This window comes from Equus asinus, chromosome 21 (assembly GCF_041296235.1).
Source record: "Equus asinus isolate D_3611 breed Donkey chromosome 21, EquAss-T2T_v2, whole genome shotgun sequence".
Taxonomy (NCBI): domain Eukaryota; kingdom Metazoa; phylum Chordata; class Mammalia; order Perissodactyla; family Equidae; genus Equus; species Equus asinus.
Window position 1 is genome coordinate 15,225,953 of NC_091810.1, and position 19,059 is coordinate 15,245,011.

General features: G+C 52.1%; 1 protein-coding gene across 2 annotated transcripts in view; it reads left to right on the forward strand.

The window, feature by feature from the left end:
• The window catches only part of FGD5 (FYVE, RhoGEF and PH domain containing 5), a 110,561-nt gene that overhangs the window by 48,481 nt on the left and 43,021 nt on the right, over positions 1 to 19,059 (forward strand). For both annotated transcript variants that reach the window (XM_044755130.2, XM_070493800.1), the window contains exons 4-5: positions 13,510 to 13,568; positions 13,681 to 13,711. In XM_044755130.2, coding sequence (XP_044611065.1) covers positions 13,510 to 13,568; positions 13,681 to 13,711 — 90 coding nt within the window. The remainder of the gene's footprint in view (positions 1 to 13,509; positions 13,569 to 13,680; positions 13,712 to 19,059) is intronic.

Genomic DNA, 19,059 nt, shown 5'->3' on the forward strand with positions numbered 1-19,059 from the left:
CCTCAGGGTCCCCCACCCCATGATGCTTTCACCACAACCAATGAGTTCTCTGTTAAACCTTCCTCTGGAACCACCTGAATCTCCTCCTCTACCCGTGTCACCACTGGCCCGTCACTTCCCATCATGGGACCTCAACTTCCCCATCTCTAAAATGGGAGCATTAATAGCAACTGCTGGGCTGTGGGAGGGTTGAATGAGAACACTGATGCAAGAGTACCAGCCCAACACAGTAGGGGCATAATAACTCTCTGTTGTTTCTGAGTCTGGGATCAGAGGGGGCATGGGACAAGAGAGAGTCTGGCCTGCTCAGAACCATTGTGAAGACTTGTAGTCCTAGGGCCCCGGACATTGGTGGTCATCGGGGTCAGCTTCCCAGTGTTCTGTCTCCAGGCCACTGCTTGGACACCCCCAGGAATAAGGAGCTTGCAGGAGGCCAGATAGCATAGGGAATGAGAGGTTCAAACCCAGCTTTGCCGCTTACTAGTTAAGTGACTAGGAAATGGGCAATTTCTTAACCACTCTGTTCCCCAGTTTCCCTGTCTGTACAATCAGGAAAACAATAATAGTACCTGCTTCAGATTAGTTATGAAAGTAAATAAATCTAAGGAGACTTAGAATAATGCCTGACATACAGTGAAAGAACACACAAAGGTCAGAGCTTTTGGGTGGGACCGTGGTCCCGGACAGGGAAGCAGCCTGCCCAAGGTCAAGCAGGACTCAGTAATAATGCCAAGGTCATGGAACTGAGGCAGCTCCTGCCTAGGACAGGGGCTCCCCTTCGGTGTCAGCTGGGGTCAGGGTCCACACAGGGAGCCGGGTCGGAGACAGGAGCATCCTGTCATTCTGAGAGCACGGAGGTCTAGACTCCTCACGGCGGGTTCATTCCCTCTCGGCAGCCTCGCCTTCCCACCTGCCCCAGGGGACTGAGCGTCCCTGCCTTCTGCCCTCATCCTCCTGTATGAGCGTTCATGATGCACCAAAGCTGAATTAAGTTTTCGTCTCACAAGGCGTGCTCTTCTAGATTCTCCTCGTAAAGTATAAATTGTGACAGATGAGGGTCACAGTCCCCAGGGGTCCTCCTTCCCAGTCCCTGTGCCCTCACGAGGTGACTGGAGTACGCACTATAGTGTGTATCCTTCCAGAACTTTCTCCCTGTATTCACCTACATACGTCATTCATTATGAGTGAAAATGGATGGTATTGTTTGTGGAGTTATTCTTCTATAAAATAGAAACTGTGAGAAACCTGGCTAACTTAGTTGCTTTCATTCACCAGTATCTTAGAGATTTTCCCATATTGGCACCTAGAACTCTAAATTCACTTTTTTTCTGTCACGTGGTGTTCCAGTTTGTGGATATGCTGAGTTCATTTTGCCATCCCCCTGCTGAGGGACATTTACAGTGATTCTGGGTTTTTGCTCTGCCGACAGCATTGCGGGGCACTTGCTCACACGGTGCCTTCTATGCCTTCTCCTCCGGGGCGGATCCCAGCAGGGGGTCGGTGGATCAGAGAGCAAGCGTGTTGTCAGTCTTCTGTACCTGCTGCTGAGGTGACCCCGGGAGGTGTTCCAGCAACGCCCCCTGGCAGCCCTCGGGGTGGGGGGCTGCCCGTCCCTGGGCCTCAGTGCAGATGGGAGGGGAGACTTCCAGATGAGCAATCTTTCCCGGCTCCTTTCTGCCGTGGGAGTTTTGGCGGGGCAGGAAGTGGGGAGAAGGAGCATTTACTTCTTATTCTTTTGTCTTCCACTGGCTCTGAAAATTCTGTTGCTCCAAAAGGCAAAGTCTCCTCTCTGTGCTTCCGTCACATCAGGGGAGTGGGGGCTGGATCTCCCGTCTCCAGCCATCTCAAAGGAGCGGCCTAGAGAGGGTGTGTGGTCAGTGGAAGCGCCTCCCTGGGGCCTCAGGGGGCTTGTCTGGGGGTGTGGTGAGGAGCCCTGCCTTCACACAGTTGATATGGTTTATGTTAAGTGAATAAAAGGTGGTGAGCCCCCCCCTTCCCAGATGTTTTGGGGTGACCGAGTCAGGAGGGGAGAGTTTTGGAGCGAGACAGGAAGCTGAGCCCAGCGGGTCCACCCACATGTCTGACCTCTCCCTCTCTCCCACTCCTGGACATACAAAGGGTATGGGTTGAAGGCAAGAGGGGGCAAAAAGGAAAAGTGAGAACTTAAAAATAGATCTGGCTATGAAAGAAGACATTCAAAGGCTGGCTGGCCGGTCGCTCCTCCCAGACAATGAGCTCACTTTTCAGACTAATGGGGTCTTTTCAAGCTAAATACCAGCTCCCCCAAGACCAGCCCAGGAGGTGGCGGGCTCCCCCCCCCCCCCCCCCGGATCCTTCCTCCCTCACCTGAGTCCTGTTGTCACCACATTTCCCTGACAGGTCCAGCCCTGAGCCCAGGCAGAAGTTTGCCCTGTCCTCTGGAGCAGACCCATCTGCCATCACGCCCTCCCTAGCCCCCGCCGTGCAGGTCATCTCCTCCCTGGCTGCACCCAAGGTCACTCGGCCTGGCCTGGGCTTCCTTGCTGACCTCATGCTCCCAGGCCTCGTGCCTGTGGCCTCTGCCTAGGTTAAAGGGTCCACTGAAACCCTGGTTATTTCCCCTGGGCACATCCCCAGCCTGGGTTAAATGTCACCCTGTGCTTTCTCTGGACCCTCTGGTGCAGCCCTGCACATCGCCCCTCCGCACATGCTCACTTCTCCGGGCCCCAGGGAGGTCACTGTCAACCAGCATCAGCTTCCTCAGGCTGCACCCTGTTTTCCTTCCCAGAAAACAACCTTGTCTCCTGGTGAACATGAACTCCCTCCCGTCTGCATCTCCTCTCTACCTCAGTTTCCCTGCGTCCCCTCCTCTTCTTCAACAGACATTCATTTATTTACTAAGTACTTACTCACTCCTACTGTGTGCCAGACACCCTTCTAGGGGCTGAAGGTACAGCAGCCGCAGATTGGACCAGGAGCCCCCCGCCCTGGTGGAGTTCACCTTCCGGAGGAGGAGCTGAACTGTCAGCCAGGAAACTCCTAAGGGGGCTTAGGTGCTGAAAGTGCCGTAAACCACGAACAAACCCAAAAGACCATGGTTGTGGTGGACAGAGCACCAGGGGGCGGGGCGGGGGAAATGGACAGTGAGGCTAGAGAAAGCCTTTTTTTTTTTCCAGTTTGTAAAAATTATGTTAAAATACATGTAACATAAAATCCACCATCTTAATCATTTTTAAGTGTACAGCCAGCGGCATTAGTCCGTTCACATTGTTGCAGCCGTCACCACCATCCGTCTCCAGAACTCTTTCATCTTCCCAAACTGAAACTCCCCATAAAAGGTCCCCATAAAACACAGCTCCTCATTCCTCTTCCCCCAGCCCCCCTGGCACCCACCATTCTACTTTCTGTCTCTGTGACTTTGACTACGCTAAGGACCTCAGATGAGTGGAATCAGACAGCATTTGTCTTTATTTGATTGGCTTATTTCACTTAGCATAGTGTTCTCAAGGTTCATGCGTGTTGTAGCAGGCGTCAGGATTTCCTTCCTTTTTAAGGCTGAGTGATGCTCCATTGTGTGGATAGGCCACATTTTGTTTACCCGTTCATGCAGTGATGGACACTTGGGTTGTTTCCGCCTCCTTTTGTGAGTCATGCTGCTGTGAGCGTGGGTGTACAGATCTCTCTTCAAGACGCTGCTTTCACTTTTGGGGTGTCTATCTGGGAGTGGAATTGCTAGATCTTTTGGTAGTTCTATTTTTAATCGTTTGAGGAACCACCATACCATTTTCCACAGTGGCTGAGCCATTTTACAGCCCCACCAACAGTGCACCAGGGTTCTAATTTCTCAGGAAGGCCTTTCTGCTGAGGAGGAAACCCTTGAGCAGGTTGCTGAACAGTGTGAGGGAACAAGACGTGGGAAGGTCTGGGGACAGAGCGTTCCAGGCAGAGATAGCAGCGCAGAGGCGGGAGGTGGGGACGAGCTTCGAGAACTGCAAGACTAGACGGTCAGCTTGGCTGGAGCAAAGAGGAGATGGGCAGGAGGGCCTCTGTGGGACCTCCCTCAGCCTGCGGCCGTGTTCAGGTTTTCCCCACTCTTCTGCCTCCCTCACTGCTGTCACTCGCTCTGCACGACCTACTCGAGCCAGGCCCTCTCCATGCCGTCCGCCTCAGCTCTGGTGGTCTCCTCACCTCAGGAGCTCCCCCTGCCCTGGACTTCGCTGGTTCCGTCCTCTGCTGGTTCTCTCCCTGCTTCTCCAACCATCCCACTCTGCCTACACCTCCACATGAGGCATTTATTCCCAAGGCCCAAGCTCCTCCAGCCCTGCCTCTCATTCCTGTCCTCTGCTCAGGCAGCCTATGCCAGGCCAGGAGCCAGCTGTTCTCAGGTGACATTCCCAGAGCTGACCTTCTGACCCGCCCTCCCCCAACCCCAGAAGCTGCAGCCCCACACTCGCTCCAGCTGCCAGCTGCCCTTGTGGGCCCTTCTTGGGAACATCACAGACACCTCAGACTCAACACATCCCTAGCTGAACTCGGCGTCTTCCCAGCGCCCCCGGACTGCTTCTCCTCTTGTGTCTGCCATTCTGGTTGTTGGCACCAGATCTGAAAGATTTGGAACCCTGGCATTTCATCTTCTATCGCTGTGTCTTAATCGTGGATCATATGAAGTTTAATAGCCACCTAGGCCTTTGGCCAGGCACCACGAAGGATCCAAAAATGAGCTCTGTCTGCACTTTAAATGCCCCAGCGCGTTTGCACTTGCAGTTTCCTCCATCTGAAACACTCTTCCTGCTGTTTGCACAGCTGGCTACAGGTCTCAATTAGATGTCACCTCCTCCAAGAGGCCTCCCCTGCTCACCCTGCAGTGCTGGGTTGCAGAGTTCCTGTTGATTTCCTGCCTCATGCTCATCTCCAGCTGTGGTTTGCTCTTTGTTTGCCTGCATATTTGCATATTGGTTGCCTTTCCTTGTCAGAATAGCTCCAGGCAGGCAGGGACCACCCTTATCCCCTTCACAGTTGCGTCCTCGCTACCTGACACATCAGACTGTATTCAGTAAATATCTCCGAATAAACTGATAAATAAGTAAATACGTTAGACCAGTTTCTGTATTTAAGAAAGGAAAACAAACTTATATGTACAACAGTTTAATGAAATGAAAACCTTTGTTTGGTCCTGTATAATTTTCTTTGCACAACGAGAGGCAGAGCTGGGAGCCAAACTTGCTTCTCGCCGGCTCCCCGGTGACCAGGCAGAGTTCATCATAGTCATGTAAGCCCTGTTTCAGGGCAGCATGAGCAGAGGGCCTGGAGGATACAGACCTCAGAACCCAGGGGGATAGGAGAGAATAGGGGCTCAGAGGTCCAGGGGGCGTCCTGGGCACCCACATGTCTCACACCCCTCGTTCAGGGTCCTGGAGGGGCTTGGGGCTGTCAGAAGCCAGCGGCCTGGGTATGAGGACAGTTAGGACCCCCTGGTCCGGTGAGAGCTGGTTCCATGGCTGATTTTCCTCTCTGCTGAGTCTCAGACGTGCCCCTGGCTGCAATTTGGGATTTAGGCCCCAAGGTCACACTGACCCTTGCTTTCTCCTTCCTGACTTCTTGGTGGTCACTCTCTGTCCTGAGTCTATGGTTCTGCTATTCAGAGTTTGACATGTGGCCCAGCAGCACCCCAGGTCCCACCCCAAACTCACCGAATCAGGATCCCCATGTTCTCAAGATCCCCAGAGATTCTTATGCTCATTGAAGTTTGAACCCTGGTCTGTGTATCTCAGCCTTCCAGTCTATTTTGAGCACCCACAGTGCCCTCAGCTCTGGGGATGCCAGAAAAGAAGCTAGTGGGGTCCCCGACCAAGGGGAACTTATAGTCAAGTTGGAAAAGCTACTCACATGATACTCTTTAAACTGTACACTTATGTTTTATGCAATTTTCTGAATGTTGTATCTCGCGATTTAAAAACCAATAAAAACGGCCTCTGAGATGGAACAGTGTAGGGCAACCCTAGTGTGCCCAGCTGTCTGAGCTAAACCCTGAGCAGTGGCAGAATCTCAAGGCTTAAGAGTCAGGGCAATCAGGGAGGCTTGCAGGAGGTGAGGCCTGAGTGCTCTTTGAAGGAGAGTAGATGTAGTCAGGTAGAAAGGAGAAGGAGGATACACAGGAGGCAGAAATGGACAGCATGAGGCTTGGAATCCAGCCATTGCCTGGGTTCCTGAGGTCATGGCTGGTCCTTTCCCCAACTAACATGAGATGGTGAGGACAGGAAGACCGTGTCTCACGTGAGCCATGTACTGGCCTTTTCCTGCCGTCCAGCAGTGAGAGCTTGCCAGTCACAGTCACAACCACTCTCTTAGGACTCTAGGAGAGGAGAGAACTAACCGGGGCATTTAGAGATCACTGTTTTTAAGAACCATTAACATGAGATCCACCCTCTTAATGTCCATGGAAGGATGAATGGATAAACAAAATGTGGTCTGTACATACAATGGAATATTATTCAGCCTTAAAAAGGAAGGAAATCCTGTCACATGCAACAACATGGATGAACCTGGATGACGTTGTGCTAAGTGGAGTCAGTCAGTCTGAGAAGAAGAAATACTGCCTGATTCCACTTAGATGAGGAATCTAAAACAAGACAGTCGAACTCCTAGAAGCAGAGAGCGGGACGGTGGTTGGCAGGGCCTGGCGGGAGAGGGAGATGTGGAGCTGCTGGTGAATAGGTGTAAAGTCTCGGTTATGCAAGAGACGCTGTCTCAGAGGAAGGGAAACCAAGGCTGGGGGTGATTCAGCAGGTTGGAGGCAAAGTCGGGAGTAGACATCAGGTTTCCTGAGGCCTCATTCGGGGCATTCTAGGATACATGCTGCTTCTACGAATGTTTTACAAACCAAAGATTCTTCCAAAATTAAACGTTTTTTAGACTATCTGGGGCAAACCCAGACTCACACCAGCCTATCTTCAGAAACTAGAATAAGACAAGGCGTCAGCGTGAACTGGGAGCCAAACACCTGGTCCTGGGGGAGCCGGGGGGCACCTCTGTTTGGTCCCACCCTCTTCCCTCCTTGTCTAGCAGGCATGGCCTCATCCCTTCTCCACTCCCTGTGGGAACACAGGTGGTAGCTGGGATGAAAATGAGCTGTCTCTCCCTGAGCCCCTGTCTCTGTATTTTCCAGTGACTGGTAAGGCTGTGCTGGAAATCCCAATGTGAGTTCCAAGGGGAAGGAGGATGTCCATAACAGTGGTGCCCGGAGGAACGTCGCGGCCGGCGCACTCCTGGATCTGGTGCCGCCTGTGAGCCTGGCTTCCCGGGCACCTCCTTTCTCCAGATGCGACTTTGGAACGCTCCGCAAGTCCCCTCCCCGGGGCCCTCAGAACAGTGAAAACTCATGAGGAATATTTCCCCAGGGCTTGGAACAGCCGCGGAAGGCAGCCCCTTCCTTCTTTCCAGATGCGATTTACATTTTCCCCAATGGGCTGTGTGGCTGAGGAGGCTAACAGATATGGAGCATTGGGGTGCCTGCCCTGGCCCTTTGCTCCACCCCTGGTTTAGCCTGTGACTTAGAGACACTTACCGAGATTATAGGGAAATTCTGGGCACAGGGACCTACCTGCATGAGCCCAAAAGGCCTGAAAGTAGGGAAAAAACAAGGTGAACTTGAGTAAAACTGAGTTCCATGAGGCATGGAGGAATGCAGGAGAGGTGCCTGGAAAGGGTCTGCAGGCTGAGTTACAGGCAAGGGGTAGGACTTATTTGTGCCTCAGTTTCCTCATCCGTAAAATGGAGATAATTATAATAGTACCTACCTCATAGGTTGTTGGGAGGGTTCAATGAGGTAATATGTGTAGAAAGCTCAGAGCCAGACTTAGCACAAACAAGTGTTGAATAAATGCTCACTGTTACATTATTAAGTAGGTATTATTATTCTCTCTGTTTTACAGATGGGGCTCAGAGAAGAGAAGTAACTTGTCCAAGGGCTCAGGTATAGGAAGGGGTGGAGCCCAGGATTTGAACCCAGGTCCTCTGACCCCAGAGTGCAGGCTGTCACCATCATGCTGGGTGACAAGTTCTCTGTAAGTGCCAGGGAGCCACAGGAGCCCCTCGGGGCTGCAAGTGACAGCAGAAGGTGACCACCAAGACCTAGGATGGATTGGAGCCGGTGAAAGACTGGAGCTCTCGATGAGCTGGGACAAGTTCAGCTGACGGGGGAGGGACACCGGGGGGCTTAGGTCCAAGATGGGGACCAGAAAGCTTACCACTTCAGAGGCAGGGCAGTTCTGAGCGTGGACAAGGCCCAGGGTGGGTGGAGTGCATGTGGATGTTGGAGAAAGTCTTCTGAGACGGAGGGCTCAAGGAGGCGAAGGGCTGAGGGTTACAGCATGGAGAGTCAAGTGTCCAGGTGACCACACGTGGAGGGAACAGGTGTGAACTGGGGAGGGGAAACTGAGCCAGACACCAAGACATCAGGACATGGGGCTTGGCCAGGAGCCGGCAGAGAAGAGGGTGAAAAGAAAGAGGGGCTGTTTAAAGGCAGAGCAGGTGCCAACCCAGGAGGCCGTAAGCAGGGAGAGGTGACGGAATGGGAGCTTTACTACTACTACTAGTTATTATTGTTGCTTTTATTACTATTGTTATTCAGTGACAGTGATGCCTTACTCTTCTATAGCTTTCACTGAGAGTGAAGAGCTTTTCCATCCACAATTCCGTATGATCTTTGTGACAGCCTCTAAAACAGTGGTTCTCAAACCTTTTGGTCTCAGACCCCTCTACCCTCTTAAAAATGATGGAGTTTTTGTTTCTATGAGGTATATCTATCAGTATTTACCACATGAGGAAGTGACGCTGAGAACATTTGAAAACATTTCTCTTTTAATTCTTTTAAAAATACCAGTAATAGACCCATCACATGTTAACATAAGTAGCATTTATTATGAAAAATAGCTGTTTTCAAAAAAATATATTGAGGAGAGTGACACTGGTTTGATGCTTTTCCAATGTTGTTGATGTGTGGCCTCAGGGAAGATGGCTGGGCTCCCCCCGCTGCGTCTGCACTGTGTCTGTTGGACAGTGGTTTCGGTGGACTTCAGTGAAAATCCAGGCTCACACAGATGTGTAGTTGGAAAGGGAGGCGGGACCCAGAGCTCTGGGCCCACGCCTGGGCAACGGCCGCTCTAGGAGGAGACTGAGGACTCCCCTTTACAGCTGGAGCAACTGAGGCTCAGAGACAGAGGCCCAGGTCTCCCAGCTCTTCCTGTGACTGTTCACCGCGGTCTCCACAGGAGGGCTGTCCCTGTGACCTGCCCTGGCCCAGAAGAGCCCAGAATGGCTAGTTTGCCTGGGGCCTGGGGAGGAAGTGGAGACTGGGTGGCCCCAGGGAACAGAGGCGATAAGCTGCTTCGGCCTCAGGCAGAGGGGCCAAGGCCTCCTGATGTAACACCAACAGCATCAGCCTGAGAAGTGCGATAGCCTGGCCCCGGCACCCCAGCCCCCACACTCCTGGGAGGAACCCTGTTCCCAGAAGTCTGTCTCTGGACACTGCCGTCAACCTCAGAGTTCATTTCCTGGTTAAACAAACATCCATACTCAATGGCCCCATTGGGCAACGCCCAGAAGCAGCTCCTGAGGAGAGCCTCGGGCACATGGCCTGCCAGGCCTCCGTGTCGGGCTGGTGAAGACACATCCATCATCGGTGCAGTCCCTGAAGCAGGACGGCCCGTGTCTCCCACCCAGAGTCTGCCGTCTGGTAGGAGGGTCTGGGAGGGACGTGCAGAGTGGCTCGTGCCCCAACCCCACCCAGACCTCTGTCCCCGACAGCTTTGAGATTGTAAACAGTGGTAATGACGACAACTCCAAAATTTGGGCGGGGCGTGACCACTCCCCTCCATCATCTCATCAGCTCATCCTTGCAAGGTGGGAATACTGACCCCGTCTTCCACCTGAGGAAACTGAGGCATCTGAGAGGGGCTTGCGCACGGCCACATAGTGCGTGTGGCCTGGCTGGGATGTGGACCCGGGCGTCCTGACTTGCTGATAGTTCTCTTTCCTCTGTAGCCTCTGCTCCGAGGGCCAGAATCAGGAAGAGCTGAGGCCAGAGGACGAGCCTGGCCGTCCTGCGGTGTGGCCCGCTGCTGCCAGCTTTGCAGTGCAGGTGGAGAACAGGTGCTTCCCCACCGTGTATAATGAGCAGAGATGCCCTCTGCTGAGTACAGCTGGGTGCCAGGCACACTGCTGAGTGCCTGGGTGTTGGAGCCACACGACTTGGATTTGAGTCTTGGCTCTGCCACTTAGTAGCAGTGACTTTTGGCAAAGAGTAGGACTGACTTGTGCCTCAGTTTCCTCATCTGCAAACTGGAGATGATAGTAGTAGTACCTACCTCATAGGTTGTCGGGAGGGTTCAGTGAGCGAATACGTGTAGAAAGCTCAGAGCCAGACTTAGCACAAACAAGTGTTCAATAAATGCTGGCTGTTAGATTATTAAGTAGGTATTATTATTGTTATCATTACCCATGTTTTACAGATGGGGCTCAGAGAAGAAAAGTAATTTCCCAAGGGTACAGCTATAGGCAGGAGTGGAGCCCAGGATTGGAAGCCAGGCCCTGACCCCAGAGCACGGGCTCTCAGCATCGTGCTGGGTGACAAGCAAGAACCGCATCACAGGCCCTGAAGACTGAGGTCATCTTGACTCTTGTCCGCATTTTATAAGGGAAAAAGCTGAGCTTCAGATCTCCTGACTGTTGTCCTTTCTCTGCGCAGTAATTCTCCTCGTGGAAGCCTGAGCGCAGCCTTTGCTTAGCTGTTGAGGCCTGTCCTAGCAGATTATGTTTTCCATTGTGAGGGTTTTCTTCCCAATCCTGGTTACGAGTGGGGCTCTGCAGGAGCCCTGCTTGGGGAGTGTGGGCTGCTGGTGTCCGCAGAGCCCCAGGCTGACCCTGCAGGTGCAGAAGGAAGATGGGAGGGCAGGAGGCCAGGTGGGACTGGAGGCCTCCGCGGGCCTCAAAATTTTCCCTCCTGCCTGGTGGATGCTGTGACAGCCCACCAAAGAGGGGGCAGTGAGACACAGCGGGGAGACTGACCGTGGGCCCAAGTTCTGCCCTGTTAGGGTGGCCTCAGAGAGACTGAAATCTCCAAAAACACTGTGCTTCTTAGCCAACAGACTATTAGGGACAGACCAGCTAGGGAAGGGAATTCATTTATTGAGTACCTACTTTGGTCAGGCACTGTGTCTCATTTCATTAGCTTGTTCAGATGTTTATTGAACAACTCCTCTGTGCAAGTATTCTGTTAGGTAGTGCGACCGCTGTAAAGAAAAGTTCAGAAGATAAAGCATTGGCGCAGTAGTTCTTATCCAGGGATGAGATTTTGCCCCTAGAGGACATTTGGCAATGTCTGGAGATCTTTTGGGGTGTCACAACTAGGGGTGGGCGCTGCTCCTGTCATCCAAGGGTAAAAGCCGTGGGTGCTGTTAACAGTCCTACAACACATAGGACAGCCCCTGTGACTAAAGCCGTCTGGCCCCAAATGTCAGTGGTGCCAAGGTTCAGAAACCTGGGGTAGAAAATGACTCTGGGTGTTGTTAAGGTCAAGTGGTCACAGATGGCCACTCCGAGGATGTGGCTTTGGAGTAGAGACCTGAAAAAGTCAGAAAGAAAGAATGAGGAGATCTGGGGGAGAGCATCACAAGCAGAGGGAACAGCAAGTGCGAAGGCCCTGAGTCAGGAATGCGTCGTCCAGAAGACCACTGTGGGAGACCAGGGATTGTTCTCCACCGTATTGCAGGAGAGAACACAGGCTCGGAGGTAATGGGTTGCCAACATCATACAATTAGACAGCAGTGGAGACAGGATTTGAAGTTGGATGTGCTTGATTCCAGGGTCTCTTTGCTTTCCGCAGCCTCAGCTGCTGTTGTCAGAGGAGTGGCTCACCCTTCATCCCACATTCATCAGGCCTTTCCTCTACCTGACACTATCAACTGTTTTTTGTTCTCCTTCCACCCCTGGGCACTTGGTTCCATTCCTGGCACCACTTGAATAACAAGGATGATGATAGCTGTGCCTTCTCTAGGGCTTCCTGTGTGCCAGGCACTGTTCCAGCTGTGAGGCGCACACATCTGTGTCTACATCTGTATCCACATACTGTACGCACACTCATGTAATCCTCACAGGATGCCTGTCTGTTAGACGCCATTATGCTGTTGTGCCCATTTTACAGATAAGAAAATTGTGACATAGAATGGTTAACTGGCTTGTTCAACTGGTAAAAGGCAGAGGCAGGATTTGAGTCCAAACTGCCAAGTTCCAGAGTCAATACTCTTAACCGCAACACTGCAGTTGTCCTCCCAGCAGGTAGTGAGTTTCTAGTCACTGGGGCAGATCATCCCTTGAGCAGCGGCTCCTCGAGTTCGGTAACACACAGGTTCAGTGCAGAAGGGAAGTTAGAGGTCACTTTGTCCACACACGGGAAACTGAGGCCTGGCCTCCAAGAGTGACTTGTACAGGCCTGCACTGGGAGGCCGTGGTAGAGCTGGACTCGGAAGCCAAGTGTCCTGGCTGAGTACCCTCTGCTCCTCCATGGGCCACTCCGCCCCGGCCATGCCTGCACATTCCCAGCGTCTACCATCTGTTCTGTCAGGCTGCCCTGTAGTGTCCTTGCTTTCCTGGATCCCAGCCACCTTCCGTGTCTGACATCCAGCAGGTTTGGGGACACAGAGGAGGGCCAGCTTATGCCAAAGGTTGAGGCAGGTGCCTGAGCCCCCACCCATCCTTCCTGTTTACAGACATAATCTCAGTTATTCTCAGGTCTTGCGGGTGCAGAAGTTGGGGCTTAGGTGGGTTAAATTGCGCAACTCCTGGGGTCAGCCAGGGGACTCAGTGCTTCCAAAATGGAATGAACATTCATTCCTTCACTCGCTCATTCAGTCAACAGAAGGGAACCTACCATATGCCGGGCACTGGTCGTGCAGAGGTGAAATCTGTGGTCCCTGCCCTGCAGGGAGACACAACTGGTGTCCTGAGAGGGATGTCCAGAAAGGATACCTAACCCAGCCAATTCAGAGAGGGGACCAGGAAAGGTTCCTTGGAGGAGGTGACAGATACCATGGCTGTGTCTTAAAGGATAACTGGGAGTTAGCCAGGCAGAGAAGGGGAAAAGGACACTGAGGGGACAGTGTGTACAAATGCAGGAGGTGAGAGAGCACCCTACGCAGGAGAATTACAGCTTGTTTGGGATTGCTTGGGCCGTGGGTGGAGGCCATCACGATAGTGGCCACTTATTGAGCACCGTGTGTCAGGCACCATGCTGAGCATCAGCTCGACAGCCTTCGGAGTCAGATGCTCTTACTGTCCACATGTACAGACGAGGAGACCAAGGTGCAGCGGGGTGGGTCACACAGGTAGCGAGGGCCAGGAAGTGGGCTGAGACGGTGGTGGATTGTCTCCGGCGGCGTGGAGTCCTGCTGTAAACCTGATGCGGGCAGAGCTGAGTCTCCCTTCTGCTCCCTCCGCTGATGTGGCCCCTGCTGATGGCTCTCTTTCCTCCCGCAGGTGGAAGGACAGTCCAGAGCCCATGTCATCGCACAGGAACTGCTGTCCTCAGAGAAAGCGTGAGTCCCCAAGCAGCTGCCGGTGGCCTTGAGCTTGTTAACAGAACATCACCCCTCCCGGGCTTATACAGGACGGGAATTAACGCAGACTCAACCCTCTTTCCCTCCGCAGATACGTGGAGATGCTGCAGCACTTACATGTGGTGAGTTAATCATTTTAATTGTCCAGAGCGAATTGCCCTTTGACAGGCTGTGATATAAGAGGCAGGGACGCAATGAGGAGACAGAGGTCATGTCCACGGGCGGGGGCTTGGCGGCAGGCGAGTGTTCACCGGGGCTTTTCAGGGAAGTCCGTCTTCTGATTCCTGCGCTGCAGGGACAGTAGCCCCGTGCTCTCGTGGGTATGCACCCTGCCCACCCAGGGGTGAATGGGGGACGTGCTGAGGTTTCTGGGGGATGCTTGAAGTTTCCTCAGCCCTTTAGTTGAGTAAGGCAGAAGGAGAACAGATGCAGTTCTGAGTCATTGCTGTGTGTGCAAGTTGAGGGATGTGTGTGAGTGTGCGTGTGAATGTGTGTGGGGTGCACATGCATGCGTGCGTGTGTCCATGTGTGTGCGCATGTCATATGTTCAGGTCCATACAGAGGAAGTGATGTGTTTGCACAGTGACACAGCGGTTGGGGTGTCAAGAGGCTCTCCCAGTCCCCCTAGAACTGGGGCAACAATGCCTGAGCCAGTGACAGAATCCTCTGGACTTTCAGAGGAAAGGAGGTTAGACTTGGGGACTGCCTGGGTATCAGGCACTGTCACCCTTCACAGGCCTGTGACAAGACAGCCTGGAAAATCTCCCTTTGCAGTCAGTTCGATTCAGTTCAACAAACATTTTTTGAAAACTTGCTATGTGACAAGAGCTGGGAATGGAGAGTCAGAACAGCCAGGGCCCTTCCCCAGGAACTCTCTGGCCAGCGAAGGAGACAGATTAGTGAATGAATAATTTGGAGCACGGGGGGAGTGACTGACAACCTCAGGGAATCTAGGCAGGCTTCCTTGAGGAGGTGACGTTCAGGCTAGGTCACAGGAGGGGTGAGGGAAGAGGGTACAGTAAAGACATGGGAAGTGAGGGGACGTGTCAGGCTCAGCAACCTCAGGTCCTTGTGACGGCTGCCTGTGCCTCTGAGCTCTCTAAACCATTTGCAGCTCTCTAAGCCTCATAGTTTAGCACTCATTCTACACTGCTTTGTATAGCTCACCAGGTCTTTCCAAGAACGTCAGAACCAGGAATGTCCCCCCTGGACATTTTGCCAGTGGTGGATTGGAGGCCCAGAGGGAGGGACTTGGCCAGTGTCACACAGTGGCTGAGCCAGGATGAACACCTGGGTCTGCTGCCTCCCAGGGCACCATGGTCGTGTCATCACGTGTTAACCATGCGTCCCCACTGCCTTTGGAGTTCCTGGCCCCAAGCCAGGCCTCCTGCTGAATCCAGCTGAGATCCCCGTCAGTGACATCACCCTGGTGTCATGTTGTCATGTGAGCAGGGGCACCCAGGTCCCCAGCAGGAGAACAGAGCACCACTCTGGTCTGCGCTCCCAACCCTCATTTTGTCGAGATCTTTGTGTGTGTTATTAAACCCAGATGTCCGTGGGTCTGAAATATACCCCCCACCCCACCTTTCCACCTAAAAGATTGCTCTAGCAAGGGCAGGAAGAGTAACTCTCCCATTTCCTTCTCTCACTCACTTCTGAGCTGGCAGCGTGACAGAGGGGCTGGGCTTTTTTGTTTTATGACTTTGTGAAGAGGGTTTTAACTGGGAAACTTCCATCTGTGTTTGCACTGCTTCCTGCCAGTTGGAAAGATGCTGAAGCTGCTGGTAATCCATAATAATATCCTGAGGAGAAAAAAAGAGCCCGTAAGAATCACCACTCAGAAGCTAGTTGCGGGAAATTGTGGTCTGGAGCTGCATTTATGACGTCAGTGCTTGTGGGGATAGAAGTGGCAGAAATGCCCCATTGTGACTCCAAGTGCTCGCCAGGGGCAGTAGTCTAAAGGAGGCCCATAGGCTTTGGGACGTCTCCACCACTCCCCCTGGATCCATCTCTGATTACTAAGGTTGGCAGGTTCTCTCTCAGACTTTCTTCTTAGAGATTTGCTGCTATTGAAATCCCAAGGCTGCCCAGTGATGGGGAGGGGCCGACTGTGCATTCTGAACCTCCCTGGCCAGAGGACTCCCTGGCTCCATTACGCTGCTGTTGAGGGGGAGGCCGTGGCCTCTGGCCTTCTGTGTTTGGGAGTCAACTCAGTGCTTGTCAAATAGTAGACAGAGCTAACACAGGGGTCACTAAACGTTCTGGTCATCCAAACCTGAGTCCTGATTTCCTGTTTTTGTATAGCCTGTTAACTAAGAATGGATTTTATATGTTTTAAACGTTTGTGAAAGAAGGCAAAGAATAATATATGACTGAGACCATATGTGGTCCACAAAACCTAAAATATGTATTATCTAGCCCTTTACAGAAAGTTTACTGACTTCTGGTTTAAAGACTCCCTCCCATCCTTCCAGCATCCCATCTGTAAATGGCTCCATCCACCTGCCCATCTATCTGTGTAATCAAACTCTCACCCACTCATCTATCTGTGGATCTATGGCACATCCACACACCCACTCACCCACCCCCACCCCGATTCATCCACTATTCAAATGTCTACCCATCCATCCATCTGGTCATTCATCAGACTCCCCATCCATTCATCAATTCATTCATCCGTCCATCCTTCCATCCATCCATGCATCCATCCATCCACCCATCCACCAAAGCAACCAACCATCCACCCATCCATTCATCCACCCCTCCATCCATCTGTCTAGTCATTCATCAAACTCCCCATCCATCCATCCATCCATCCATCCATCCATCCATCCAAGTTACTCATTCCTTCTGGATGGAATATCACAGGATGTTTATAATGCCATCTATACTGAGATAGGCCTTGGAGCCCCAGGATGAAAACGGCCCAGAACCTGCCCTTGAATAGGGCTCTGTTTTTTGTTGGGGGAAAGGATGGAGGTAGGAAAGAGAAATAGACACGTGAACAGACAGTTATGCTACTCTGTGGTAAGCATAATTTGCCCAAGTGTAGTTTTGTTCAAAATCTGCAGGAGCGTGGTGAGGAGAAAGACTTGTTCCCTTTTGGGGCATTTAGGAAGGTTGGCAGAAGAGTGTCACTGAGATGGACTTTGGAGGAGTCCGTCAGGCCAGGATGGTGATTGGAAGGGCACATGAGGCAGGCGGTCAACATGGATGCACTCCCAGGCCTGAAGGCACACGATGTGTCTGGAGAGTGCCGCATCGTCACGTGGGGTGAGAACGTGGAGAAGTTTGGAAAGGGAGGTTGGAAGTGGAATCTGAGCTCAAGTGATGGGTCCAAAAACAAGGTCTGGACCAAGCTGAGAAGTTCCCAAACTACCAGGCTAAGGGGTTTATGCTTTTCCTTGTATATGGTGAGTTGTTAGAGACCTTGAACAGATATGGCCCCTGGGCGCCTTCAATCCTGTTTTCTCATCTAAACAAAAATCCCTCTCCTAGCAGAAGCTGAAAATTCTGGGTCCCTCCTTTGGGCTAAGGTGTTGAAGGCCTGTTCAGAAGCTAGTCTGCCTGATGGCGCAGGAGAAGTTCCCTCACCTGAGAGGCCCCGCGTGATCTATCCTGTCTGCCTCTCCAGCATCACCTTCTGCCGCTTTCTTCTTCTTCGCTCCAGCCGCACTGGCCTTCCTCCTGGTCCTCACACACTGCAAATGCGTTCGCAGTACAGTTTCTGCAGTTGCTCTTCCCTCTCCTGGAACGTCTTACCCCTGATCTTCTCATAGCTGGTTCCTCCTCCTCATTCTGCTCTCTGCTCAAGTGTCACCTTCTCAAAGATGTGGTGCCCCAAAACCTAGTGGCCTAAAACAACCGGGTTATTGAGCTTGCAGGTTGTCTGGGCCAGGAATTCAGACAGGGCACTATGGGGTGAGCATGTCCTTGCTCTGCAAGATCTGGAGAAGACTTAAGGACTAGAGGTGACTAGGGGCCAGGGGCTGGAATCACCTGGCACGGCTGGTTGGTTGATACTAGCTATTGTCTGGGACCTCAGCTGGGCTATTGGCTGGAACACTTACTTGTGGCCTCTCTGTGTGGTCTCTGCATGGGCAAGTTTGGGCTTCCTCACAGCATGGTGGCTGGGTTCCAAGAGTGTGTGTCCCAAGAGACAGCCAGGAGGAAATGCGTGGCATTTTTATGGTCTAGCCTTAGAAGTCACGTAGCACCACTTCCACCATGTTTTGCTAGTCGAGACAGTCACAAAGGTCCACCCAAGTTCAAGGGGAGGGGACATAGTCTCCACATACAAGGGGAGGCGTATCAAGCTCACATTGCATAAAGACCACGTGAGATAAGAGATATTGTTCTGGCCATTTTGCAAAAATACAATCTACCATGGAAGCCTTTCCTAATAATTCTGTCAGTTAAGAGTTATGTTCGACTGCTGGTAAAAAAAAAACCAATTATGGTGGCTTAAATAATTTAGAGGTGATTCTCTCATGTGGAATAAGTCCAGAAGTAGGAAATCCAGGTCAAGTTTGGCGGCTCCACAAAGTCTCAGGAGCGAAAGGTTCCATCTGTCTTTCTGCTACATCCAGTTTGAAGGTTCCTCATGAACACAGGATGGCTTCTGCAGCTCTAACCATCACACCCATGTCCCAGGCAGGAAGAAGGAAAAAGGGAAAATGAAAAGGTCATGCTCCCAGCTGAGTTAGTCCCCTTGAAAAAGATTTTCTGAAAGCTGTTCTTGACAACTTCAACTTCCATCTCCTTGGGTACTTCTAGTTGCAAGGGAAGCTGGGTCAACTGTAGGTCAAAGCTGGGTTCAGCTCAGTGGCTGTGCTTCTTGTGTGTTCATGTGTGGGGTCTGGGCTGAAGGGGCAGCAGGTACCAAAGGAAGGCTCTTCCCGCTGGGGTGGAGGGAGAGCAGGTGGAAACACCAGAGGGCTTCTACGATTCAGGCTCCAGCTGGCACATCCTCACTCTGCCCACATCCCATTGGCCAGAGCAAGTGCCATGGCCAGGCCTGGAGGCAAGGGGCGGGGCCGTGCTCTCCCCGTGGGGAGGCCAAGGTGCCGGTGGTGGGGGCCAGACCTGTAGCTCTGCTGGCTCTTCTGCACTCTCTCTCAGGCTTCATCTGATCTTCTTCGTAGCGCCTCTCGCTATCTGAAATTATCTAACTTACGTGTCTGTTAACTTGTACGTTGTGTTTTCGTTTTCATTCATTTCCAAATACTTTTAATTCCCTTTGTGATTTCTTCTTTGACCATGGGTTACTTTAAATTATGTTGTTTAGTTTCCAAAGATCTGTGAATTTCCCCAATTTCCTTCTGCTGCTCATGTCTGATTTAATTCCATTGTGGTTGGGGAATGTATTTTGTACGGTTTTAATCCTTGAGCTTTATGGAGGCTGGTTTCGTGGCCTGGCATACGGTCTGTCCTGGAGAATGTTCCACACCTGTGGAATGTGCCTGAAGAG